Source organism: Aquila chrysaetos (genome assembly GCF_900496995.4).
Source record: "Aquila chrysaetos chrysaetos chromosome W unlocalized genomic scaffold, bAquChr1.4 W_unloc_1, whole genome shotgun sequence".
Classification (NCBI taxonomy): Eukaryota; Metazoa; Chordata; class Aves; order Accipitriformes; family Accipitridae; genus Aquila; species Aquila chrysaetos.
In genome coordinates, this window is record NW_024470321.1 from 5,471,772 (window position 1) to 5,498,654 (window position 26,883).

At 39.0% G+C, this 26,883-nt stretch overlaps 1 protein-coding gene across 2 annotated transcripts; it reads left to right on the forward strand.

The window, feature by feature from the left end:
* Positions 1-1,220: 1,220 nt before the first annotated feature.
* Positions 1,221-26,354, forward strand: LOC121232899 (protein fem-1 homolog C-like). 2 transcript variants are annotated; one of them, XM_041121396.1, is made up of 3 exons: positions 1,221-1,273; positions 2,299-3,024; positions 17,637-26,354. In XM_041121396.1, exons 2-3 carry the CDS (start codon positions 2,481-2,483, stop codon positions 18,944-18,946), a joined length of 1,854 nt encoding a protein of 617 aa, XP_040977330.1. In that variant the 5' UTR covers positions 1,221-1,273; positions 2,299-2,480; the 3' UTR covers positions 18,947-26,354. The 2 variants fall into 2 exon arrangements, with proteins under 2 accessions (XP_040977330.1, XP_040977329.1); XM_041121395.1 differs by lacking the exon at positions 1,221-1,273 and adding an exon at positions 1,312-1,432.
* The last annotated feature ends 529 nt before the right edge of the window (positions 26,355-26,883 follow it).

The window sequence follows — 26,883 nt, forward strand, 5'->3', positions numbered from 1 at the left end:
CTAAAGGACAGCCTGGCCCTGGAAATAAGGACTTTGCTTCTTGGAAGCTTAGAGCTGTCCATGAAGGATAAAGGATACCCCTGGACAACCAAGATAACGCCAGCATCCTAGCCCCTCTAACACATCTTTGAAATCCTCCCAGCATTGTCTGGCATCATAGCTAAGTAACTATAGCAAGACTGACTCCAGGGACATCTGGATCAATAGGCAAGCAGCAAAAATGCTGCAAAAATATAGTTGCTTTGCAAAATTTCACTATGATTAGTAATGGGTAGTGTGTGTGTTAGTGATTAATCAAATCATGTTGTACCTGAATGTTTGAAGGCTATAAGAACCCTGTGTAAAACCACATTTGGGGTGCCCCAATTTGGCTGAGACACCTCATGCACATAAATAAATATTTACCCTTGTAATTCTATACTTTGAGTCCTGGCCTCTCTCCTCAGTTGGCACAGGCCAGTTGCGAGTTTTTGTGACAAGGGCATTGGGGCTCCCATCCCTCCCCACAGGCACAGCAAGACACTGGAGCCCCCACACCAGCCCCTCACCCTGGCCTACATCACGGGTGGGCAGGGAAGGTCTGCCTACGAGCTGCAGGTGCTGCAGGCCTTCATGGCCACCTCTCCCACTAAATGAAGGAGCATCTAATTACCCCCTTTCAATTCAGCAGTAAACCAATCTATTTCTGAGGAAACACCCACTTTTCTTTCTCCAGACTGGGCAGTTTTTGCATTCCTCTGCAAGGAACGGGTTTATTGCCCAGAGCTGCTGAGCAGATCCACACATAGCCGGCCGTGAGGGTTTTCCTCCTGCAGCCCCGCGGGGTTTTGCTGCTCTCCGTGGAAGCGCCCCTCCCCCGGTACTGTTCACCCCCGCTGCCCCCTCACCCCTGCGACATCCCTCCCCACCGGTGCACGCTCCGCTGTAGCGCTGCTCCGCCCTTTGTTTATTCTAGAGAAAGGAAAATAAGGCACGAGCTGAAGAAAAGGAAACCCCCTACCTGATCCCCACACACCACAGCTAACCAAAACCCACCTCCTCCCCGCTGCATTTTGCCAGCTCACCCGCACTATAGCGGATGGTGGTGCGAGGGGACTCACCCGCCCCCCCTCTCCCTAGCGGACAGCTACCGCATCACCACCGCACGCCAGCACCGCCCCCCTCTCAGCGTAGCTTGAGCGGCGGCGTAATCCCTCCCCCCACCCTGCTCCGAGTGGCTAACAGCGCTCAGGCGTGTTTCTCATTGGGCCTGGCGGTGGCCGGGATATGATTGGTAGGTTCCGTTGCGCCCAGGTGTAGGGCTGGTGGTGGAGGAAGCTAGTCGCTGTGGGAACTGGTTTGTTATGGAGCAGCTGGGCGGAGTGCGGGAGGTGGCGGGTGCTTCCGCGGGAGGGTGGCTTCGGCGGGAGAGAGCCGGTGGCGTCCTGGGAAGGTAGCCCGCGCCCTTGGGTCCTTCCTCGCCGATATGTTCTCTGGGTGGTGGTGGTGGTGCTGCCGCCGCCTCTCCGTCTCCGGGTAGGCGGTGGAGGCCAGCCACTCTGTCGCAGCGGTCGTGTGGGAAGCGTCTCTGAGGGAGCTGGGAAGGGGTTTTTGGGGACCCTGGGGTGGTATGGGGGGGTTGCCCAGAGGTGGGGGCGGGTGGTTGTTGGACTAGGGGTGGAAAAGAGGGGGGCGATCTGAAGGGAGGCATGGGGGGATAATCCTGGGGGAGTAGGTGGCTTTGGGGTGGGAGGCAAACATAGTGTGGTCTTGAAGGAGGAGATTTGTAGGTCGGGGGGGCCTTTGGGCAGGCTGAGGGTGGTTGTGGTGGAAGAGCAAGTTCAGGGTTTCGGCGGTGTCTGATACTAAATCAAACGACTGTGGCAAGGACGTGTTTTGTCTTTCCGTTCAGGCTCTGAATTTGCTCCCTTGCCAGTAGGGTGGAGGTAGCACGGGGGCGCGTGTCTGTGAGCGTGGGGCTCCGCAGAGGACCTGAGGGGATGGGGGGGGGGCTAATGGTTCTTTGCTTAGGCTGTGCTTAAAAGCAGAAGTTGATACAAGTGTACGGTTTGTTATGTTGTGAGGGGAAAGTGTTTTCCTGCAAATGGTACGGATAGCGCACTGCTAGGGTCTGGCTTCTTGCTCAACATCTTTCCTTAAGGGGCACTGTGCAGTCCAGGGAAGTCCTTATGGAAGGCAGCTGGATGTTGGTGCACCACAACCAGTGGTTTGTTTGAGTATAGCTGTAGAAAAATGTAATTGTATATACTTTTTTGAGAAGTAGAAGGTAAAAACATCCAGAATTCTCTTCTTTTGCAGACTTATCAAGTGCAGCCTGTGCTTTGTCAGGACCTCGTTCAGAGTCTCCGTGTTGTCCCATCTGCCTGATCTGAGAAAAAGTTGGGGATGCTCTGTTTGGGCTGTGTGTTTCTAATAAGCTTTTGTTTGCGACTCTGAAAAAGGCAGGTGTGTATCCTTCAGGAAATAGAGGTACAGACTAAATGGATCTAAAGACAGCAGTGTTCAATGCAGCTCGTGATGGCAAGCTGCGGCTCCTTTCCAAGTTACTGGCAAGCAAAACCAGAGAAGAGGTGGCCTTACTAATGTCAGAAAAAACCAATGGTGCCACACCACTTTTGATGGCAGCCCGTTATGGGCACGTTGACTTGGTGGAATACTTGTTGGACTATTGCTCTGCTTCTATAGAAATTGGTGGTTTGGTTAATTTTGATGGTGAGACCATTGAGGGAGCTCCGCCATTATGGGCAGCATCAGCTGCTGGCCACTTGAAGGTGGTTCAGTGTCTGTTAGATCATGGTGCATCTGTTAACAACACAACTCTAACAAATTCAACTCCGCTTAGAGCTGCCTGTTTTGATGGTCACCTGGAAATAGTAAAATATCTTGTGGAGCACAAAGCAGACTTGGAAGTATCAAACCGTCATGGGCATACATGCTTGATGATCTCTTGTTACAAAGGCCACAAAGAAATTGCTCAGTATTTACTTGAAAAAGGAGCTGATGTTAACAGAAAAAGTGTTAAAGGTAAGTTCAATGTTTCATTTTTTCTTGTAGTAAATAGGGGTGAAGTTACTCGTGTTCTTTAGGAGACTGACATCCAAAAATATTCCTCTAGTCTCATAATGTGAATGTTTTTTCTAGTAAGAGATGAAGTGTATTTAGCTATGTTTTTACAAGTTTTTTCAGCATACTCATTTAATACTGGCTGTAAAATGTAATTCTAAATTGATACATTTTAATCTAAAGACTTTGTATTTATGCATGTGCAAAAAGTTAATTGACTTTTGCCGAGAACTCCTATTTGTAGCAGGTTTGTGTAGTAATAAATATATGAGCGTATATTGTGTAAAAATTTAGGATGTTTTTCATACTGTTTCTTAACAAACCAAACATGCTGTACATAAAATTTGCCTGTGCCACTAAGACTAGAATAGGGAAAGATGCATAAAGGAGAAGATTATTCATTTCCCATGTAGAAAAGAATTCACTTTGCTCTTTACTCCTCCTCTCCCTCAAATTCTTGAATCTTTTGGACCTTTTTTCAATGTTGGTAAACAAAAATGTATTTTAGAATTAAGGAAATGAAGCTTCATGTGACTGTGATCACAACAGAAAGATTTCCAGTGGTGCACAGATCACAAAGAACATCTGTTTGCCTCTGTTTACAGTTATCCTGACACATTGTTCGAAGTGAAGACTTATGTCCTTTTTGCTGTGGTCATATTTATGTGGACCTCTTATTCTAATTGCTGGCTTTTGTTACATCTCAAACTTGTATGTGATTATGATATTGGCCTAAAAAGTATATTGATTATTGCAGGTTATAGTTAACTTTTTAGCTTGTTGAGCCAGGATTGTGTCTCAGCAGCTTATTTTTTTTATATATGTTTATTAATAATAAATCTGCTAATAAATCTTTCTGTAGCATAATACTTCAGTTGCCCTTTTCTGGCTAATTAAAATTTTAACAGTATAATATACTTCAAGTATATTTTGACAGAAAAACCTGTAGTACTTAGCTTACTGCACAATATTGTTAAATGCCAAATATGAGAGTAATCTCTTTGAAAAAGCTGTTCAATTAAATATGCGTTTTTTCTGCAAGTCATGGAGTTATGTGGGTTTAATATAAAGCAAGCTAAACTAAAAATTTGTCATAGAAGTGGGCAGAGCAAAATAAATCTTTATTTGTAAGGATTTAAGGTTGCCTATGAATCATGGACTTGTGATAGGATAAAAACGTCATGTTTCTAGACTGGGTTCTTGGAATAACAAGCTAAATATGAAAATATATATTTAGTTTAAAACTCATCCCTTTATATGGTAGGTATGAACAGAGCAGAGCTGCTAAATATCTGCTGTAACAGGAAAAAAATCTGTGGATCTCTTATTCCTCATTTTTGTGTCAGTGGAGTAGGCTTTAATTTACTCATCCTTATTATTCACTTTACTAGTGCATTAATTTTATTTTTATTTATTGTTTAAATGACTGAATGGCAGCTGTGCACTCCTGAGGATTTTCTCACTGCTCTTGGGTTTTTTTATTATCTTATTTCCTCCTTCTCTCTGCTTCCTTCAGTTTCTGTGACTTACAACTTAGGCACATGAGCAAAACTTCCTAAGGTATTAACTGATCCTTATTTTTGAATAATAAAAAAAAGTTGGATTGGATATGTTTTAGCTCATAAAAATTCATTTTATCTTTTGGACTACAGTGTGTACAAATGCACATGTATACATATATCTATTGGTCAAGTATGCGCTGCCTTTTTGTGTTTGGAAACAAATGCTCCTCTCTGATATGATGTGAGCATACTTTTTTGGCATCGTGAGGCAGTCTGGTCTCTGAAGTTACTAAATAAGCAGTGACAAGCTAAAGGAAGAGAGAAAGAAAGTGCTATAAACCCTGAAAGTCAGCTGTGGAAAGGCAGAACTGACCAAAACTGGTAGCCTTAAATATTACAACAGTATGGGTGTTGCAATGGCTGAGGCTCAACAACTAACCTTCTGAACTTTGTTTTGCAAGAATGCTCACTAGCTATTAATTTCAAAATGAATGTTTCCAATAGGTTTCATTCTACGTTGTCATATTCCGCCTCAAAGTCTCTGTCTATTGCTTTCAGTTTCTACTCTTCCCTGTTGTCTAACAACTCTTGACAGAGAGTAGGGGTGCTTGTGGTAGGGAGATGAAGAGAACTTAGTGCTCTGCTCAAATAGTTAAAGTTGTTGCTATCCTTGTATCTAAACTAGACCCCTTTCTGGGCCATTCATGGAAAAGCCTACTGCCCTGTGAAAGATGCAAAAGCTTTAGCTACTGTCAATTTTGTTGCATTTTAAAATATAAAGCTTCTTATAAGAACAAAACTAATGTAATTTTACTGTGTTTAGAAAAATGCTGTTATGGGAGATGACTAGAGGTTCTCTTCCAGCTATTCTTGAAACCAGGGAAAGAGTGAGAGGGTAAAATTACTCAAACTATCCCTTAGGCTTTTCCAGTAGATTTTCTTATTGTAAGATAGGACTTCATTCACATTTAAAAAATGGGGAGAATTCTAGAGCTGGGAAAAATGTGAAAATATGTTTTCAGGTGTTGATAGTTCCAGGGAAAAATCCAAATACTTGGAGATGACAAAATGGGTAAATTCAGAGAGATCTAAAAGCCAGGATGACAGTTGAGGCAGGGGTATAAAAGAGTAGTTTAAAAACACGCAGTCAAGTCCTGCTTCTAAAATACAGACATAATCCAGCAACTGTGTTTTGGACTATTGAAATTCAGAATGCAGATGTTTTGGAAGGAGAGTTGTGGAAGTGCAAAAGTACAGCTAGAATATGATTTCTGAGTCTGATTCAGGTAGGATACTATGCTGATGTAAAGTATAGGTCTAGCACCATCTAACAGGAGATGATGGTGAAGAAGGAGGTAATGAGATGTTTGGGGTTAGACAAGTGCTATACTGCAGAAGATGGTCAATAGTTTTGAATTTAAAATATGAGCATTTAGTTGTCTTTGTTCTTGCCACTGTTTTACAGATCTGACTTTTATGTTTTCCCCAAACTTTTATGAAGAACATATGAGCCACAGAAATGGAAACAAAGGATTTTCTTAATACTTTGTCATGTGAACAGTGCAAGTGAGGAAAAAACCCCAGTGATAAACAGGTGTGTTGGGTTTGTGTGGTGGGGTTTTAGTAGCAGGGGAGGGGGCTGCAGGGATGGCTCCTGTGAGAAGCTGCTAGAAGCTCCCCTGGCTCCAAGTCAGACCCACTCTGGCCAAGACAGAGCCCATCATCGACAGTGGTAATGCCTCTGGGATAACATATTTAAGAAGGGGAACCTACAGTGGGGGAGGGGATTGGAATGTGAGAGGAACACCTATGCAGATTTGAAGGTCAGTGAAGAAGGAGGGGGAGGAGGTACGCTGGAGGAGGTGATGCCCCTGCAGGAGGAGGTGATGCCCCTGCAGCCTGTGGTGAGATGGCAGGCTGTCCCCCTGCAGCCCATGGAGGTGAGCGGTGGAGTAGATGCCCACCTGCAGCCTGTGGAGGACCCCATGCCGGAGCAGGTGGATGCCCCCGAAGATGGCTGTGACTCCATGGGAAAGCCACCGCTGGAGCAGCTTGTGCCAGGAGATCGGCCTGCGGAAAGGACCCATGCCAGAGAAGTTTGTGAAGGACTGTCTCCTGTGGGAAGGACCCCATGCTGGAGCAGGGGAAGAGCAAGGAGTCCTCCCCCTGAGGAGGAAGGAGCAGCAGAGACAAGGTGTGATGAACTGACCGAAACCCCCCATTCCCTGTCCCCCTGTGCTGCTGGGGGGGGAGGAGGTAGAGAAAACCAGGAGTGGAGTTGAGCTGGGAAGGATGGAGGGGTGGGGGGAAGGTGTTTTAAGATTTGGGTTTTACTTCTCAGTATCCTTGTTTTGATTTGATTGTAGTAAATTAAATTGATTTTTTTTTTTTTTCCCCCAAGTTGAGCCTGTCTTTTGCCCATGACCGTAAGTGGTCAGTGATCCCTCCCTGTCCTTGTCTCGACCCATGAGCTTTTCTTTATATTTTCTCCTCCTCATCCCACTGGGGCTGGGGTGGGGGAGGAGTGAGCGAGTGGCTTTGTGGTGCTTTGTTACTGGCTGGGCTTAAACCATGACAACAGGATAAGAAAACTCTTATCTTTTTTTTTTTTTTTTTTTTTTTCTTTTAGAATTGTGGAAAATAGCAAAGATACCTGTAGAATTAAAGACTTTTTTAGAAAAGCAGACAGTAGTTAAAGCAATGCTTCCAATGTGAGTTAATTCAGTATAGTCTTCCTAATTCAGAGGCTTTTCCAGTAGATTACTCCTGGTTTGAGAAGCTGCAGGTTAAAACTAACAGGGCTTGATATATTTCACTGGTATGAAACAGAGGTCTCTAACAGCAAATTAGTTTTTTTTTGGTTGTGTGGTTTTTTTTTTAATTTAAAAAAAAAATTTCTCTTAAAATAAAGAATAGTACGGATAATACTGTAGTAGCAGAAACCTGAGTTTTTTTCATGAGGAGGAAGAACCCTAGAACTAAACTCTGAATGAGGTACAGACCATCTATTCATGTGCTTGGATCAGGAGGAACATTCTGCATTTTGGCTGCATGCAGTTTTCTATTCTGCTGCATTGTGAAGCCTGCCAATGATCTGTAGTTAAAGGTTAGTGCTCCCTTACATTGTTAATAGACTTCTGGAGTCTTGATCAGTGTTTTGCTGATGTGTTTCTGTGCAGTTTTCTTTTGGCTAGTCAGTGTTTGTGTGGTGTGGGAGGGTGGGGGAGATGCTTGCTCTTGTAATTCAAGCGATAGCAGTCTTTGCTGGGCCTCGTAATTACGGATTTGGGATTTGTTGGTGATCTACCTGAGACTGTGGTTGTTGGAATTGGATTTTCTATTTAAAATTAAATTAATTTCCATAACAGAGATATTTTGTGTGCAAACCATTTTAAAGGGATGTTACACCTCTAGTCGAATGCCAGACATACTTGGATCTTGTACTTTGAGAAATCACAATGCGTGTTTTGATACTTTGCATTATGCTTTATCCCTTCTCCATCAGACCTGCTCTAATAATGGAGGTTCATTCTCCTTCTTTCTGCAATTAAGAAGTTAAACTATAGATAAAGTACACAAGCTCTGATAGCCAGGATGGTGTGTACGTAATGGTGCAGGGAATAAGGACTCTTTTTTCCAAAAATAATTACTTGAAAGGCAGGGGGTTTTTTTTTGTTTTGTTTTTTTTCCCCCTCTCTGAATGTGGCTTGTAACTCCATTGCTGAGTTGCTTGGAATGTGGTCTCTTTCTCATTGAGATGATATTCCTGGGTTTCACTGATGGTCTTTACTACCTCTGTCTCCCTTCAGTTGTTAACAGACACATCTGCTAGCCAAAAGACTGATTCCCCCCCCCAGTATTAGAAAATTTGAGAACTGCTGGATTAGGCATTCATTTAGGTATCTCGAGATCTGCACAGGAACGTTGGGTTGGAAACCCTATTTTTTGTTGTCTGTCATACTCCATATGACCATAAAAGTTAGAGGGAATCATGTATTTTGAAAATGCAAAATAATGCTATGATTTGAAGTCTTGATGTTCTTAAATACCATTAGCTATGGTGCAGTATTTGATTATAATGGCTTTGTAAAATAATGCGGAGGATGAGGCTTCTTCAGTTTACTTGCTCATTTTGGAAAGTTTAGAAGTATATAGACCTCAGTCTCTGAGTACCTTATCAAGGTTATACATATAGTAGTACTATATCAAGGACTAGCACTATTTCAGTGTTATTTATGTGGGAAACTGAAAAGCATAATACTCAAACCTACTGGGGGTGGAATTTTTTTACAGACTTGGCAGACCCAGAAGTAGGGGGATTATGTAGATGCACACTCTTTGCTGTATGACCGGCGTGGTTTAGTTGTGTTAGGTTGACCCTGGCTGGATGCCAGGTGCCCACCAAAGCCACTCTATCACTCCCCTCCTCAGCTGGACAGGGGAGAGAAAATATAATGAAAGGCTTGTGGGTCAAGATAAGGACAGGGAGAGATCACTCACTAATTGCCATCATGGGCAAAATGGACTCGACTTGGGGAAAATTAACTTAATTTACCAATCAACCATAGTAGGGTAATGAGAAATAAATCCAAATCTTAAAACACTTTCCCCCCACCCTTCCCTTCTTCCTGGGCACAGCTTCACTCCTGGATTCTTTATCTCCTCCCCCCCAGCAGCGCAGGGGGATGGGGAATGGGGGTTGCGGTCAATTCATCACACGTTGTCTCTGCCGCTCCTTCCTCCTCAGGGGGAGGACTCCTCACACTCTTCCCCTGCTCCAGTGTGGGGTCCCTCCCACAGGAGACAGTCCTCCACGAACTTCTCCAGCGTGGGTCCTTCCCATGGGCTGCAGTTCTTCACAAACTGCTCCAGCATGGGTCCCCCACAGGGTCACAAGTCCTGCCAGAAAACCTGCTCCAACGTGGGCTCCTCTCTCTACTGGTCCACAGGTCCTGCCAGGAGCCTGCTCCAGTGTGGGCTTCCCATGGGGTCACAGCCTCCTTCGGGCACCTGCCTGCTCTGGCGTGAGGTCCTCCACAGGCTGCAGGTGGATATCTGCTCCACCATGGACCTCCATGGGCTGCAGGGGGACAACCTGCCTCACCATGGTCTTCACCATGGGCTGCAGGGGAATCTCTGCTCTGGTGCCTGGAGCATCTCCTCCCCCTTCTTCTTCACTGACCTGGGGGTCTTCAGGGTTGTTTCTCTCACATATTCTCACTCCTTTCTCTGGCTGCAGTTTCTGTTCCACAGCAACTCTTTTTTTCCTTCTTAAATATGTTATCGCAGAGGCACTACCACTATCGCTGATTGGCTCGGCTTTGGCTAGCTGCGGGTCTGTCTTGGAGCCAGCTGGCATTGGCTCTGTTGGACACGTGAGAAGCTGCTAGAAGCTTCCCCTAGAAGCCACCCCTCTAGCCCCCTTGCTGCTACCAAAACCTTTATTAACAAAAGGAGTTTTGTGACCAAGGGAACAGTTATTCCATTACAGAACATGGAACAACTTGTTGAGGATAACGGTTATTTGCAATTTTTACTTTATTTTTAAAAGGAAGGCATAACTTTAATTTTCTTTTGTCATGTTTATTAAATGTAGAGATGTAAAACAGTTTTCTTTTGCACTGCCTATATTTGTATGTATGTATCAATAAATTTTTTTTTAAAGATCAGTAAAGCTGCTAGAGGACTTATTTACTTCAAGTGCTCTGCTTAAAAAAAAAAATTCAGTGTTTTATGAACAGCTTCATTTTATGAAGGTGATTAAATATTTTTTTTTATATGTTTAAAATAAACTACATGTATATATTTTTGCAGCCTCACAGAAGAAATTAATTTGAAGGATTGACCAGTGTGTAAAGTTCAGCAGCTAAGTGTGTATTTTCGGGAAGAGATCTTTGGTATGATATCACACTGCTATCATATTTTAAAAAATCAAATTTTAAATTTAAGAAGTTTTGCTATCCAGAAATTTGATTAAGCATTTTGCAAGTTTTAGGAAGTAGATGTAGCTAATATTGGTTGCAAATCAAGCCAAATCACTTTGTGTCACTGCTTCACTTTCTTTTCCATGTTACAAGCTACCAGCCTATTTTGAGAATAATTTCTTTTTGACATAGAAAGACACAACCTCATTAGACACACCTCCCTAGATGAGCTGCCTTTTTTTTGTTTGTTTGTTTTTGTAAGACTGGATAGTTAGGGAATTAGTTCTGTGATGTTTATACTACCTCTGTTAAAGTAGGACTATAATGAAAGAATGAAACATGAAAATATGACATCAGTTTAACGTTTGTTTTTTTTTTTTCCAAATGTGTCTTTGAGTTTTGGATTATTCCATTTTGCTCTTGTTTTTAATTAGAGAACATTATTAGGTAGTGCAAATAGTAGAGTTTTATATAGATAGAAAACAGTATTAACAATGCAATATATTGCAATATAACAGTACCTCCTCTAGCAGAGAAGTGTTATGATTAGTATATTTCCAGTCCAATTTTGTTCTTGTGCAAGAATGAGAAGTTTCTCATGTTCTAATATTAGCTATCTTCTACATGTGATCAAATTTCAGCAGATCACTTAAGAATTAGAAATGAATTAAGAAAATTTTAATGAAGTCTGCTTTGAAATAATCATCTTTAACTTAAAGAATTCTTTAAAAGTTTGACTAACATCTCTGTATATGTTTCTCTTAGCTGCTTATCAAAGAGAATGACTTTCAAAGAGTGTTTGCTTCTTTTCAGCCTATTTCCTCTTTAATGCAGCAGTAGATATAATGTTGATTTTAATTTCTTACTGAAGAAATAATTTGTTACAAAAATTGGATTGGCTTAACTGCAGAATTGCATAGATAGTGTTCAGGCACTGTTTATTCTTGTCACTATAGACAATATAGTATTTTTGAAGTGGATAATAGTTGATTTGCTATCCTTATATTTGAACAGTTGAATCTATGGGTAATGTGGAACATAGTTCTTGAGTTGGATATCAAGGCTAACTGCCATGTCCTCTTAAATTCTTCCTCAAATTTAACACTTGATAATTGCGAGGTAGATGACTGGAATTCTTGTTATTTCTTAAGGTTGCGTTTTATGTGTGTGTGTTTTGTTGGGTGGGGGGATTTTTTTAAGTTGGCAGTTCTATATCCATCTATCTGCCCGTGTCTACTTTTAGTTTATGGAAGCTTATATTATAATATTTCCTTCCTGCTGCTGTTCCATCCAGTCAAACTGAAGTGAGGTGCAGCCACTAAAAATTAGTGGTGATCGCTTTCCTTTTAGTTTGTGCATTGTGTGAAATAATTGTGGTCTCTAAGGCCTACTACAATATAAGTAGCTAAAAAATTACCCTAATTCTGATATGCTGTTAATAACCATAGTTTGAGTAAATAACTATAATACTAATAAAAAAGCAAATCTTTTAATGAAGGCGATCCAGGTGGAGAGAGAGTACTGAAAATCCTTGGTGGCTTAGGAATATTTCCATGTCTTCTGCATAGCTGCATTGTAAATTAATGACATATAAGCTGTTGGTTTGTACCTGAATTTATGCAGACAATGGCTAAGCTTAATTTGTGTGAATTTTTGCACTATCAGTGTGTTATAGCATACATGTCTGGTAACTGATAAAAGAGTGTAAAGGGCAACATTATGTGGTGATGGATCTACAGTGTGTAATATGAATAGCTGCTATTGATCCTGTTGTCAAAGCTAGCAAGATGTATATCAATAGTTGTGAAGCAATTGTAAGAACTTTGGTTGTCACTAGTGCATTTTGATTTGTTTGTCTTTAATATGCTTTTATGTTATGACTCTCTTAATATCTTAAATATTGACTTGAAGGTAGAAAATAAAGGATTGTGAATGATAATATGTAAAGATAAAATAGTTGTGACCTAAGGATGACTCTAGTATTTTAACAAGTACAGTATGGTCTGTAATAAAACATTTTTGAGAGTTTTCAATTTTTTTTAAATCAAGTAATACCTCAAATATAACTGAAGCTATGTACACTAATATTTTGAAATTTAAATATTAAAGTTAAATTTGCCCAGCTAACGCAAGATTCTGACATACATTGCTGCAAACGCTTGTAGTTCTGAATCTTTTTCATCCCAGGCCATGTCTAGATTGGTATTGGAGTTGGCACCCTCTAAAAGACCTTTCTAGTGTTTCAGAGCTCTGCTGTGAGTGAGGTAGTATGGACTTGAACTAAACTGACTACACTAACTGGTGGCTCAGCCTACACCCAGATGGATCTGGTTTTGGCTTCATCACTGAGCGTTCCATAAGTGCAGATGGCCTGAGGAGCCAGTCAGTATTTGCTTCTGGTTTGACAGCTATACTTAAGTTTTAACTAGACTTTCTCCAGCATAGCAAGGTGACTTTTATAACGTGTCTGTGTATTGGCAAGCTGGTTTTGTGTATTTGTCTGCTTTTGATCCCTATCCATTTTAGGAATTTAAAGGCCTCATGCTTGTCAATTTGGTGGTATGAAGAGTTTTCTGTAATAAAGAAAGGAGTTACAGTTAATAAACTACAGTTGACAAACCAAACTTTTAATCCACCTAGATTTGGAAAAATATCTGTTCCTGTAACTGGAAATTTTGTTGGTCTCTGTAGAAACTGTAGCGTGACCAGACCAGTTTATAGGTGAAGGTTCCTGTCACTGACTTAACGCTCCATTAGTGACAAAGATTGCCTAGGGTATTTCAGACTGAAAATCATTTCCTATTAAGACCTGGTTTTAATTTCATGAGTCTTGATCTAACAGATGATTTTGGGTGCTACTTTGTGTGGGGTGTCTTCCTCAACTTACTTTTTTTGTAAGTGATAGTAAAATAGTTGGTCACTATTCAGAAATGTATTGGAAAAAGAACATTTGGCAAGTGTCCTGGTTTTGGCTGGGATAGAGTTAATTTTCTTTCTAGTAGCTGGTACAGTGCTATGTCTTGGATTCAGTATGAGAAGAATGTTGATAACACACTGATGTTTTCAGTTGTTGCTAAGTAATGTTTAGTCTATAGCCAAGGATTTTTCAGCTTCTCATGCCCAGCCAGCAAGAAGGCTGGGGTGCACAAGAAGGTGGGAGGGGACACAGCCAGGACAGCTGACCCAAATTGGCCAACAGGGTATTCCATACCATGTGATGACACATCTAGTATATAAACTGGGGGGGAGTGGGGATGGGGGCGGATCGCTGCTCAGGAACTAACTGGGCATCAGTTAGCGAGTGGTGAGTAATTGCATTGTGCATCACTTGTTTTTTATATTCCAATCCTTTTATTATTATTTTTGTCATTTCACTATTTTTATTACTATCATTATTAGTTTCTTCTTTTCTGTTCTATTAAACTGTTCTTATCTCAACCCACAAGTTTTACCTTTTTCCTTCCGATTTTCTCCCCCATCCCACTCGGTGGGGAGGGGAGTGAGCGAGTGACTGCGTGGTGCTTAGTTGCTGGCTGGGGTTAAACCATGACAGCAAGTTAAGCTCACTGTATGTTAATAAACAATCTAATGTTTTGTGGGTTGGATTTTTTTTAATGTTTGAAACTTGCATTTAAAAAATTGTTTGAGGGGACAAAATGTGATCACAGTTCCTGTTCTACTGTAATTGTAAAAACCTGTTAACCTTTAGTCATAATCTTTTGAAAATAGCTTTTTGCACGCCTTTGGTATGAATTTGATTAGTGTGGTAGCTAAATTCTTATTATCCAGTGTGCTTAGATTGAGACTTGGTTTGTCTTGAATAACTACTGTTCCTCCTTACTACTGTCTTTCTGGTTACTGGAATTGAGAGCGATAAGCAAGTTTTGAAATGTGCTGTCAATTCTTCCTCTGATGGTCCACAAGCAAGTTTAAGGAAGAAGCAGCAGATTAATTTACATGTAAAGTTTCAGGAAGAGAAAGTGAGGAGAGGATTGTTGGAATACTAGCAGGGGAAAAGAGGCAAAATGTTCTGTGCCCATTAGAACCCTTTCATCTAAATAGACCTTGAGTTTCTACATCCTTCTGCTATATACTAAAACTCGTAGAACTCTTGGATATGCTTGTTCTCATCCTAGTGGTTTATCTACAGAAGATAAAAGTAAGCTACTACTTGATAATCTAACTCAAGATAGGATAAGAGGTTTGCATTGTGGGTCTAAAGCATCTGGTTCTGCTGGTGACAAGTAGGTATTGAATTTATAGGACAGTTGTCATTGTTTCACCAGATATTTCTGAATTTTGGGGTTTTTTTTCATCAAACTTTGACTTCATATCCCCTTACCAAGTTTCTCATTAAAAAGGAAATAAGAATGCTGTGAAGTCAAAAGCTAGAAGATACCAAGATTATTTGCATAAACTTAATTCAGATTCTTATAATTGGAATGAGAACGAGGAACAAAATTTCTATTTCTGAAATGTATTTAACAAATATGAGTCTCTTTTTTGTTTTTCTTGTAGATATATGCATGTACCAACTCCAAATATTTTTGCATTTGAATTTAACCTATTTAAGACAGCATGAACAATACATTCTGGGCAAAAAGAATTTGTTAATGGAAAGCCTTTATCTCCATCTTATTTTCAGTTTATTTTGATGTAGCATTCAGCTTTTATGACAAGTCTCAGGCATGCTTTAGGGACTGATTTGAGTTTTACTGACTAAACACTCTAATATAAAGAGTGAACTGCACATTCTAGATATCAGAGCTGGGGGGGGGTGGGCACATTAAGAAAATGTATGAAGGTAAATCTAAACTGTTGAGATCAGGAGGCTGTATACCTACAAAAATGCACTTTTCCCAAACATCAGCTGAAGATTTTAAGACTACTGCTTTGTTTCCCTACTTACTTCAGTTCTGTTATAAATCTAGAAATACAACAGCAAAGCCCACTGCAAATCAGTGTCTTGTTGGCATAGAAAAAAGCCTGCCAAAAATGCAAATGAGGAAGTTTTAGGAAACTTTCTCTCTGAACTTTTAAAAAGCCAAATCAGATGACTATGAATGTACAGAATCCTTGGAAAAGGAGGTCTCATTTGAGAATGTGGAAACTTGCTGATGGTGTAACAGATTGATTCAAAGAAACTAACACAATAGTTTGATTAACTATTAAGTAGGTATTCTTTATTGGCAGCGCTGGATGCACGGGGGATCGCTCCACCTATTGTGCACACTGTCGTACTTAACCTGCACAATTAGGCCCATGTTCTACTTACATATTCACTAGATTTCCAAGAAATCTTATACATATTCATTAGTTTTCCGGGAAACTATTAGCATATGCAAATGTCCTTTACGCAGGCGCATTGAAGGTCTCTGGTGGTCTTCAGGAGTCCTCTGGTGGTCTTCCATAGTCTTCCTCACTTGTCTGCTACTTGACCCTCCTCAGGTGATTCTGCGCAGTATGGTCCTTTACATGTTTTGATACATCAATGCTTGTTAGTGCTCTTATTATCTAAGTTTTCATTAGTGGTGTAAAACCATATGGCTAGTTTAAGCTAAATTATCTACGAGGATGAGAACAAAGGCAGGAGTTCTTATCTTTTCCGGCCCTATCTATTCAAGCAAGGCATCTACTTGTGTCTTCTCAACAAGATCGTAAATTCATCAAACAATTAAGTTTTGTGATTGTTCTTGGTTCCTTCTTGCTCATCATTCCCAAGCACCAGTCTCTGACAGGCTTTATCCTTGACAAACACCAGTCCTTGGTATGTAAAGTTACAGAGAGACAATCATTAAGCAATAAGCAGTTCGTTCTCTATATCAAGATACTGATCATCTGATGGCCAGTAAACCAGAATTTGCAAGGCTAGTGGTGTAAGACATTTTAATTGGGGGGTGGGATTCTTACATGGGTGTGCTGTTAATTATTTTTATGTTAATGTAGTGGGAGACTGAAAAGTTGGTATGCCTGAATCTGTACTATATATGAAAAAGAAGCTAGGTTTAAATTGTGTAGTTTTAAAAGCAATCAACCAGAGGCTTTATTATGTTAGGGGGGAGGGGGGGGAGTTATTGGTCATCCATCTTCCTGTCTCCCCCAGTGAAATACTCATATATGTTCTTAAGCAAAACTTTCTTCTACTTGAAGCATAGTAGTTAAGTATTTAACTGTGGCGTCCAATGTTTTCATTTTAATTTGCTGCAAATATGTTTTTCAGTCAGGTGGCACTAGTGCTTGCTGGAAATTTCACCACGTAGTGCGAGCATTACCTGAATGCCTTTAGTGTGACATTGCACATTCTCTTAATGAGAAATAATCTTAATGTAAATGATAAGACAAATGACTGCATGTTGTGTGTTGAAGGCATTATGGATTTTGTGGGTGTGGTTTTTTGGGTGGCTTTTTTTTTTTTTCTTTTGGGAATCCTGAGCAGAGGGGTTAATGTGGGACTTCAGGATAAAGACCTAAAAGTACTAAGAATAGTTTGTCTGTGTATACATAGGCTTGACAAAATAAGCAGGTCCCTCAGAATATTCTGGAAGTCTCCGAGGCCCCAGCTGAGATGAAGGGCCTGTTGTGATGAGTTGTATTTGCCTTTGTGTACGATTATTACCTTGGAACACTTTAATCAAAGGCTTTGGATGAAAGAGAGAGGAAGAGGTACAGTGTAGAGGTGAGCAAGGCCAATGTTGAGTTAGCACAGCTTTAATTTTTATACAGATCTTGGTTTGGTTTTTTTTTATCATGGATGGAGATAGGGAGGAAAGAAATTTGACAAGGGAAGAAGGGAAAATATAACTGCTTAAGATGGCAAGCTTAGGTTTCTGCTTTATACTTGAAAGCAGATACAAAATTGCTCATGTAGTAGAGAATTCTGGTTTAAGTTTTGAATAATGAGACATAAGTGTCCTTAAAATCTGTTTAATTCTTTTGGGTAATAATGTCAAGCATTTTGATTTGTATAACTGCCTGGTAGCCTTGATGTTTTAATCAGGTCTTGAATGTTTTAACTTGTTGTTTAAGCTTTTCATAGTCTATAGATGTCAAAACAGATTTTATTTTTATTTTTTTTAACTATTAGTGTGGTGATATTTGGACTATAATTTGATTATGATTTATGTAATTGTTTTTCTTCTTTTGGTAGGAAATACTGCATTACATGACTGTGCAGAATCTGGAAGTTTAGAGATCATGAAGATGCTTCTCAAGTATTGTGCTAAGATGGAAAAGGATGGCTATGGAATGACTCCCCTTCTGTCAGCCAGTGTGACAGGCCACACAAATATTGTGGACTTTCTGACCCAACATGAACAGACCAGTAAGATAGAATGTATAAATGCTCTGGAACTTCTAGGAGCAACATTTGTGGACAAAAAGAGAGATCTGCTTGGCGCTTTGAAATACTGGAAGCGAGCTATGGAAATGAGATACAGTGATAGGACTAGTATCCTGAACAAACCTGTGTCACAAACACTAATTATGGCCTATGATTATGCTAAAGAGGTAAACAGCTCAGAAGAGCTAGAAAATCTTATTGCAGATCCTGATGAGATGAGAATGCAAGCACTATTAATTAGAGAACGTATTCTTGGTCCTTCTCACCCAGATACATCCTACTATATTAGATATAGAGGTGCTGTCTGTGCAGACTCTGGAAACTTTAAGCGATGCATCAACTTATGGAAATATGCTTTGGACATGCAGCAGAGTAATCTAGATCCGCTGAGCCCTATGACAGCCAGCAGTTTACTATCATTTGCTGAACTCTTCTCCTTCATGCTGCAGGACAGGGCAAAAGGCCTGCTAGGCACTACTGTTACATTTGATGATCTCATGGGTATACTGTGCAAAAGTGTTCTTGAAATAGAGCGGGCCATGAAACAAATCCAGTGCCCTCCTGATCCAATACAGCTGAACAAAGCCCTTTCAATCATTTTGCATTTAATTTGCTTGTTGGAAAAAGTACCTTGCAGCTCAGAACAGGAGCATTTTAAGAAACAGACTATTTACAAGTTTCTTAAGCTTCAGCCTAGAGGGAAGAATAACTTCAGTCCACTTCACCTTGCTGTTGACAAGAATACTACATGTGTGGGTCGCTACCCAATTTGTAAATTCCCCTCTCTACAAGTTACTGCTATCCTGGTGGAATGTGGTGCTAATATAAATGTCAGAGATTCTGATAACAATAGTCCTTTACATATTGCTGCACTGAACAACCATCCAGGCATCATGAATTTTCTTATCAAGTCAGGTTCACACTTTGATGCCACAAACTCGCATAAACAAACTGCTAGTGATTTGCTGGATGAAAAGAAAATAGCAAAAAACTTAATCCAGCCTATAAATCATACTACATTGCAGTGTCTTGCTGCTCGTGTTATAGTGAATCATAACATATGCTATGCAGGGCACATTCCTGAAAAACTAGAGAAATTTGTTTTGCTCCATAGATAATAGTGTGCAGTCCCAGAGTGCTGTTGTTGAAGCATGACTTGGTGACAATGTTTTTTCTTGAGCACTATTGCGATATAACAGTATTCCCTTAGTTTGCTCTATCTTGCTCTCATTGGCTAAAATGTTGTTAGCATCGCATCTGCAGAGTTGGTTAACCAATATTTGAATATACCATATTATTATATTTTGTGGATTATTTAGAAATGCAGTGCTGTATTTAGACTCTTAAAATTGTTTGCCAAAGGCTTGTCCATCCTGGTCTTATTTGCCTGTTGGGTGTTTAGGACTGAGTTGAATATTTTCCACTGATGTCTTTTTACTACAACTGTGTGGATTTTATACGGTTGGAGGGTCATCTTTTTTTTGTTTTGCTTGAGTATTTCTACTCCTATTCTTTTTCTATGGACTTGTTAAACTGTGCGAGTTGTATAGACTTGTTAACGTTTGCAACTACCATAAGTGCTTTTTATCTTCTCTATGCACTGACTTAAATGTGACTGTTGTGTGTGAACATATTTCTATGCAGCAGTTGGCCAATTTCAACTTAAATGCCCATTTTGATTTGCAGTTTTGTTTGGAGCTCTTTTTGAGAATGCTGCCTTCATAGCATGACAAATTTTGGAGCTACATATCACCTTTCTGAACTGGGGTTTAACTTTTTTATTCTAGCTGTAACTGAGGGTTGCTTTCCTCTTTATCCTTTGGAAATCTGTGCTAAATTTGGGAGAAGAAAATCTCTCTTGTTCTCATGGTAATCTACTTGAATTTTTAATCTGATAATCGTTCTCACATCATGCAGTTAGGGGAAGAGTCCTCATCGTGTACAACTGACAGCTTTCCTTTTGCACTAATGTCTTGCTTGTGTTGGTTATGTGACTAGATGTAAAGTTTGTTTAAAGTTGAACCTCAAACTCAATGATACACTCTAATGAGAAATAGATGAAATGCATGCCATAGTTTCAATTTACAAATCAACTTCTTTAGCTACAAAAGAAACTAAAGCATGTTGGTGGTGCGATGCTTATCAGTCCAGAAATATAGGCATCATCAATATCATTATAACATAGTAAGTGGCTGTATGTCAGAGTAATAGAAATTCTATAGCAGTATTTTCTCTTTGTTTTAAATATCTTTATAAATGCATGTTTTTTCCATCTCTCTTATCTGTCAGCTGTACTTAAAGAAAAAGCAGTTCTGTTGTGTATATATCTCCTAATTAAATGTAACTATTTTTATAATATTTGCATAATAGCTTAACTTTTACAACAGAAAGGGCTCTTTTGACTTGATAAGAAATCTATAAAAGAATTTCATAAAGGAGAGTGAGATTCAGGTATTTAATATAATTCAACACTTTACTGTTGATTAATAGTAGAATTTATTATGGCACATTAGCCCTGCAGATGTCTAAGTGAAATTAATTTGTGTTGAGTAGAATACAGTTTAGTATTCTAGCATATTAGATATTGTTGACTTGATGTTTCATTTCAGTGATGGGCAGTAAATGTGTTTCTTGCTCCAGAAACTCAACAAGTTGATTTAGGCTTTTGTTGGTGATAGAGATATTTAAAAGCCAAATTAAGTCAAGGAAAAAAATTATTTAGGAGGGGTTTTTTAAATTTGATGTTGGAGTATTTTTCTTCTGTGAACTAAGGTGATGAAGAATGTCTTGAGAGTATAAAAGAGTGTATATATATAAAAAAAAATCATCCTTGCTTCTTGGCTGTTTCAGGTTTTCTCTTAGTGTACAGTGTGGAGCCAACAAGCTTAGCTGTTCTTGGGGAAAATATTTGGATGCTTTTAAACAAAGATATATTGAAAGTAGTGCTATTTGTATACTGCCACTTTCAAACTCTTATTTTGAAATAACTTTCACCTGTTTATCCCATGGCATACCTATATTGTATGAAATTCTGAGCATAAGGAAATCTTATTTGTTTCTCTTGCAAATGTGCAGCAGTAAACTTCTATTACGTTGGCTGATTTTTTTTTTCTGATTTGTAATGATTAAACTACATGCCACCCAAGTTGTCAGTTGTGAGAACAAGTAGTTTGATTTTGTATTTCTTATTTTTTATATGCTTCTCTACTACTCTGTAAGTTGGTGTAATCAAATCATACCACGCTAGAAATGGTCCACATTATACTTCAAGCCATAAAAAGCATTATACTTCAAGTAATAAAAAAGTCATCTTTCTATAGGTCACAGAGAAAGGGATTTTTAGATTACTGTTTTATACTCTGGAATCTGTACTGCTCTTTAGTGTTTGCGATTTGAATTCGTCTTTATAACTGTATAATATCCTGTTTAAAGTTAGTTACTTAGAGATTATTAGTCCAGAAATAGAACTAAAAAATTATGGTAGTGTGTGCTGCTATTGTTAGCAAAGTTTTGAATGGAAAACACCCCAGAATAGAAAGCATATCACTATCTAATATGTGTAAATCTAGTGAAAATTGCCAGGCCTTACAGGGCTTATTGTTAGCTACTTAGGTTTTGGGGTTTTCTATTTTTAACTTATGAAGTACTGATTTACTGTATGTAGTTCTGTCTAAATATCTGCCAATACACATCAATCCTAAAGATTATCACCTACATTCAGAATTTAATTTTGCAAGGTCATGAGGCTATCTGCTGAATTCTTAACTGTGATGATGTCAGATATTCAAGCTTAGGTGACCAGATGGATAAGTTAATGCATTTAATTCCACTTTCTATTTAACCCTGTATGTGTATGTTACCCCCATTTAATTTTTGCTTCATTTTAAAAGAAATCGGTACAGAGCGTATGTTGGGTAATGTGTTAGGGATTAGTTAAGGATTTGCTGATTGGGAAGGAGGGTAAGGACAGTAGGCCCTGTCTGAGATGTCTGTGCCACTATGGCCAATGCTAATGGGTAGTAGCAGTTTTGCCCCCTCAGCCCCTAATTCAAACCAGGAATGTCTCCACTTAAGTATAGATACCAACTTTCTGGACTAGTTGGGGGTTTTTTTTGTTTGGTTGGTTTTTTTGTTTTTTTGGTTGGTTGGTTTTTGTTTGTGTGGTGTGTTTTGGGTTTTTTTTTTTGGTTGTTTTGTTTTAATTCTTAGTCTTATTACCCATTCAGAGATGGGAATAAGATTATTTTAGTGAAACATGTTGATACTAAATGCAGTAGTGTTGCTAGCTGAACACAAACAATAGTAAGGACAAGGAACTGAAGAGCATTCAGAACACACAGAACTGTTATCCTTTTTTGTCATATTATTAACTCATTCTTTTTCTGTTCTTCCCATTTGTTTTTTTCTGATTAAAAGTGCTTTTTCAGAGCTGCCAACCCATAAAGATATTGAGAACATTGAGGAAATAATTGTATGCCTTGTGGGGGTGAAATAGATTTAAAAATTGATTAAATAATTTGCAGGTATGTACTTTTAAAGACAAGGATACTGATACCCCCTTGCTTGTTGAGATCTCTGAAGTTGGATTATTTTTTTTTTTTTTTTTTTTAATAAATACTCAAAGCACTCTTCTTTCTAATCTTCTTTGGCTTCTACTGAAAATATTTCAGCCAGGAAGATGAAAAGTATTGTGGTTTAAAAAAAAAAAAAGCTGTTCTTGCCAAATTCTAAAATTAGATTCCTATTTTTATATTGCTTACGTCAGTAACGAGATTCCAGCTGTCTGTGGTGTCTCTGAGGTTCTGATTGTTAAGCACATGGTATAAAGGCACTTTTTAAAATGCAAGGCAAGAGTATGGTTATTTTTTCCATGCATACTCTGCAACGGTCCTTAGATAGGAGGTATTTTTATATATTACCTAAATACCAAAAGTTCTCTTTTAATAACTGTTTTGAAACTGGTTGAAATTACTCATTCTGCTTCTATAAAACACTATCTTATAGAAGGAATGGAATGCCATAGCAAAATTCTTACTAAAGGATTAAAAAAAGGATAAAAACCTTAATAGGAAAGACAATGTGCCGCCTCAGTTTTGCATCAACTGCAAGTTAATAGTGTCAGGATATGACTACTCTGGAAATAGCTTCCTCATGCTTTGAATTAGAGTGGAATGCCTGCTATACTCTAAAATATTGACAAATACGAGTACAAAGACTTAACACTAAGTTCTGTGACTACAATGAAATGGTATTTAATGCCTCAAAGTAACTTTGAGGAATATGATGGAGACATACTAGACTTAAATATAGTTTGTTTTACATTGTTCAAATCTTTGCTTTGGGTGTGAAAGTAAATGTTGAACCCTCAGTGAGCAGAATGAAAAGTTATTGTTCATTTGGTTTTTAACTAACTCTGTTCCATTCTATCACAAAGACTTCCTGTGCAGGGAAATTCCATGTAATTGAAATATTTCAATTATAAATTCAAAATACTGCATTTTCTTTTTTTAATTTAGCTTCAATGATAATGTAAAAAAAGGAATAACAAATATATTTCTTTGCTCTTACTCTCTTTAGGCTCTAAATGCAGATTGCATTAAAAATATGTTTTGGATAACACCTGTCTGAGTCGATATATTTGTTTTCTTTAGGGTTACTGTAATGCTGGTTGCTAAACCTCTTTTTCAGTTGAGTATGAATAGTTAAATGTGAATGCTGCAGCTTTAGACTTTGATCTTCTTGTTGTTAATTATTATACCTTAAATAGACTATCATGTTTCATTCTCTTACTATGAAATGATGGTCCAGCCAAACCTTTGAATTCTGGTGATGGGCAGTAGTAAGGAAAAGGCTTAAACTGGAGGATACAGGAGACACTTTCACAGTTTTTCTAGAAAATGCAGTTGGTTATGCTATTAACTCCGTTAAAACATAGTAGTGTTTGTTTATAGCATAAACAAAAGTAACTAGCAAGATCTTGTAATAAATAAGCAACAGACAATTTTCCAAGGAAGTTGGACAAATTAAATTTTTTGTATAGCTTTTGAAGTCTCTTCCCTATTGCTTCCATAATTTAAAAAGAGAAAAAAAAAAATACTCCAAGGATAAGAGAATTATGGCAAGATCCTTATTAAAGAGGTCTTCAGAAGTCTTACGTTCTAAACGTTACCATCAGAATTTTGAGATCTTTATAGTTATGCACAGTAGTCATACTTAAAAGGCAGTGTACACTTTATTTCAGAGTTTATTTAGATTTATTCTTAATTGGTAACAAACAGCATCAAGAAGATGAGGCACTGTGTGAGGATAATTGGTCCAGAGCTTTCACAGTAAGATAATTGTTACATGAATGACTTAATGAATCAAGTACAGATTCTCTTAATTGTGATTCAAGTTCTTTGTTTCCTATCATTATTCATCTCTCTGCAGTTGCAGATTATGATAAATGTTCAGTCCAGAAGTGTCTGCTGGCTATCTAAACTATGCCTCTGCAAAATCTGTCATCTCTGTCCATGCCTGGGATTAATTTTCTAACTCTCTCTGATTATCTTTGTGCAGAAGTGTTTCTCCAGCTGTGATGACTTGCCTTCACCCCCACTGAACTCAGCTGTCCACTCTGCCTCTTCCATCTGCCCTTGTGTTACACTGCTAGTTGGAATCAGCTGCCAAACAAGTCAGCCCCTTTCTGCCAGTGATGTGCAGTTCTTTGTGAAAGTCTGGTGCAGAGGATGAGGAATGGTGGCTATTCAAACATACATAAAACCCTAGGAGTTCAAATTTCCCCCCACCTCTGATGACCCTTTTCTAGCCATTCCATTGTTGTTTCACATTGTGTTCTCTGTCTCTTCACTGTTCCCATTTGCTCCCAGGTGTTTCCTGTTTCCTAATCTTCCTCTGCCACAGCTGTGGCTGACTCAGCCCATGTTGAAATGGGAAGCACTTGGGAAGATTTGGCCCTTACCATGCCTTAAGCAGTTTGTGCTATTTCTAAATGGTATTAGGAAATAAGAGGATTAGAAGAAATGCAGGGTTCAGCTTGCTTGCCTATTATTCATCTGTCTGGTTCTTTAAACAAGGTAAGGATGCTTACATTGTTGCTTAGTCTCCTCATTAGTGTGAAATTTAGGCTTTCCTATTCACTCTGCACAATGTATTTTGTCTTAGGTGAGGTTGTGGATGAGTACTATGCAATTGTTGGTGGTGTAAGCTGTTATAAGTCTAAGCAAATCTCGTCATAGAATCAGTAACACTAGATTTCCTCCCATGCAGAAGGTATTTAAAAGCTTTGCATTTGTTTAAGCACCTTTTCATATGCTTTGGTTCTTTCAAACATGCTGATTTTGCAGTTTGTGGCTTCTGAAAAATCTGCCTTTAATGTGTCACTTCCCCAGTGTCTTCTCAAGTTCCACTAGTTTATCCATCAGGTTGCTGTTTCATGCTGCTGCTAGAAGGCCCCTTCCTTCCCCTGTACATAGCAGCCATCACCCTCCTGCACACTTTGATCTTTCCATCAGTGGTATCAATAAGGGCAGGGGGCAGTGAATCTGGTGAGTAAGCTATATAGAATGCAATAGGTGCTCCTGTTCTCCAGAAGTGAGCAGCAGGGTGTTGATCTAGGCAGCTGCCTGCTTTGAGTTGGGCCATGATCGGGAGCTAGGATGAGTACCAGTCTAGGTGTCTGAATGTACTGTTCTAATCATAAATGGTACAGAGACAAGCTGGTGGGGTGCCACTCTTTCTTAACTCCTTGAACCCTGCTCCATTTAGTCTTCAACAGTGTGATGTTTTTCTATGATGGCAGAAAAAAATAGCCAGGAAGAAAAGTTCTCAGTGATGAAAGAAGGGCATGCTGCTACTGCAAAACCAGGATCACTTACAAGGCAATAGTAAATTTTATTTGGGGGGTGATGGTGGCGAGATGTTAGAAGAATACTCAGTGGGAAAATGAACTATCCCTACTATATCAGTGGCAAAAAGCAGTGCAAGGCAACTACTATAGGTAAAGCATCAATGTCTGTACTTACATATCATCAAGTCCCAGGTTGGAAAAGAAATCTGAAATAACACTTCAGTAATGTTAGCAAACTTCAACCCCAGGAAAAGAAACAAAAGTAGAGATGGTAGCTTTGTCTCTTCCTAGTAGTTAAGAACTTATGTATAGTCATTGAAGCATTCTCTGGCATGGTGCTAAAAACTTCTGTGATCTCCTTCTGTGCTTGATGTGAATTCACTGAAGTGTCTTTTATAAAAGGCCTCTCAGTACAAACTTTGTATCTTATAGACAGAGTTAATCTGCACTGTCTGCTCTTCAGCAATCTACTCAGATAAAAGAGAACTCCTGAAGTGAGGAAATACTCCAGCAGGGACAGAAACAAACAAAAAATGTTCTAGGCATTGTGCAACAATTTCAGAAAACTTGATGCTGAATAAATTCTTGTTCAAGAAAGTAACTTCAGAAACGGGGAAGGAATGCACATCCTTTTCTTAACTTGGGAATTCTTTCTTGACAACTGAAACAACCCCTTTCCTTTATCTATAAAAAATTGAATGAAGACCTCAAGAAGAAAAGGTCAAGTGACATTGTTCACATCTTTCATTATTATTATATGTTCTTTGAAAGATGGCTGATGATGCATCTTCCAATAAAGGATTTCTTAGCTCACAGTGAGAGGCAATTCAATAATTGTTCAGATGGTTGAGTTCTGAGAATGTTGCTGTTACTATTCAAACTGAGGAAGTTAGCTGCTTTTGGATGGAGGTGGGTATTTTATTAATCAAGGATAGAAAAAAAACAACCAACCAAACAAAAAACTCCCACCAAACTTAAGAAACAAAAACCTTCCTATAATTTGTAGTCTTTGTCTCCTGCCCAAGCACTTAAACACTGCAGACTACTGAAAGGTATCCTCTTGGACTTAGCTAAAATTGAACGCATGTTGGGTACCAAACAACAACTTAAGAAGCTTAAGCTATTCCAGTGCAGTTAACAAGGCAGAGCCCAGCAAGTGTGCCTGTATTAAATCAAAAGATGTGTGTATATAGTTCATTGCTGTTG

Excerpts from the sequence above, each read along its gene's own strand:
- LOC121232899 (XM_041121396.1), top strand. The coding sequence starts at position 2,481 with ATGGATCTAAAGACAGCAGTGTTCAATGCAGCTCGTGATGGCAAGCTG. Across the intron at positions 3,025-17,636 it reads TAACAGAAAAAGTGTTAAAG|GAAATACTGCATTACATGAC; the intron begins GTAAGTTCAATG and ends TTCTTTTGGTAG.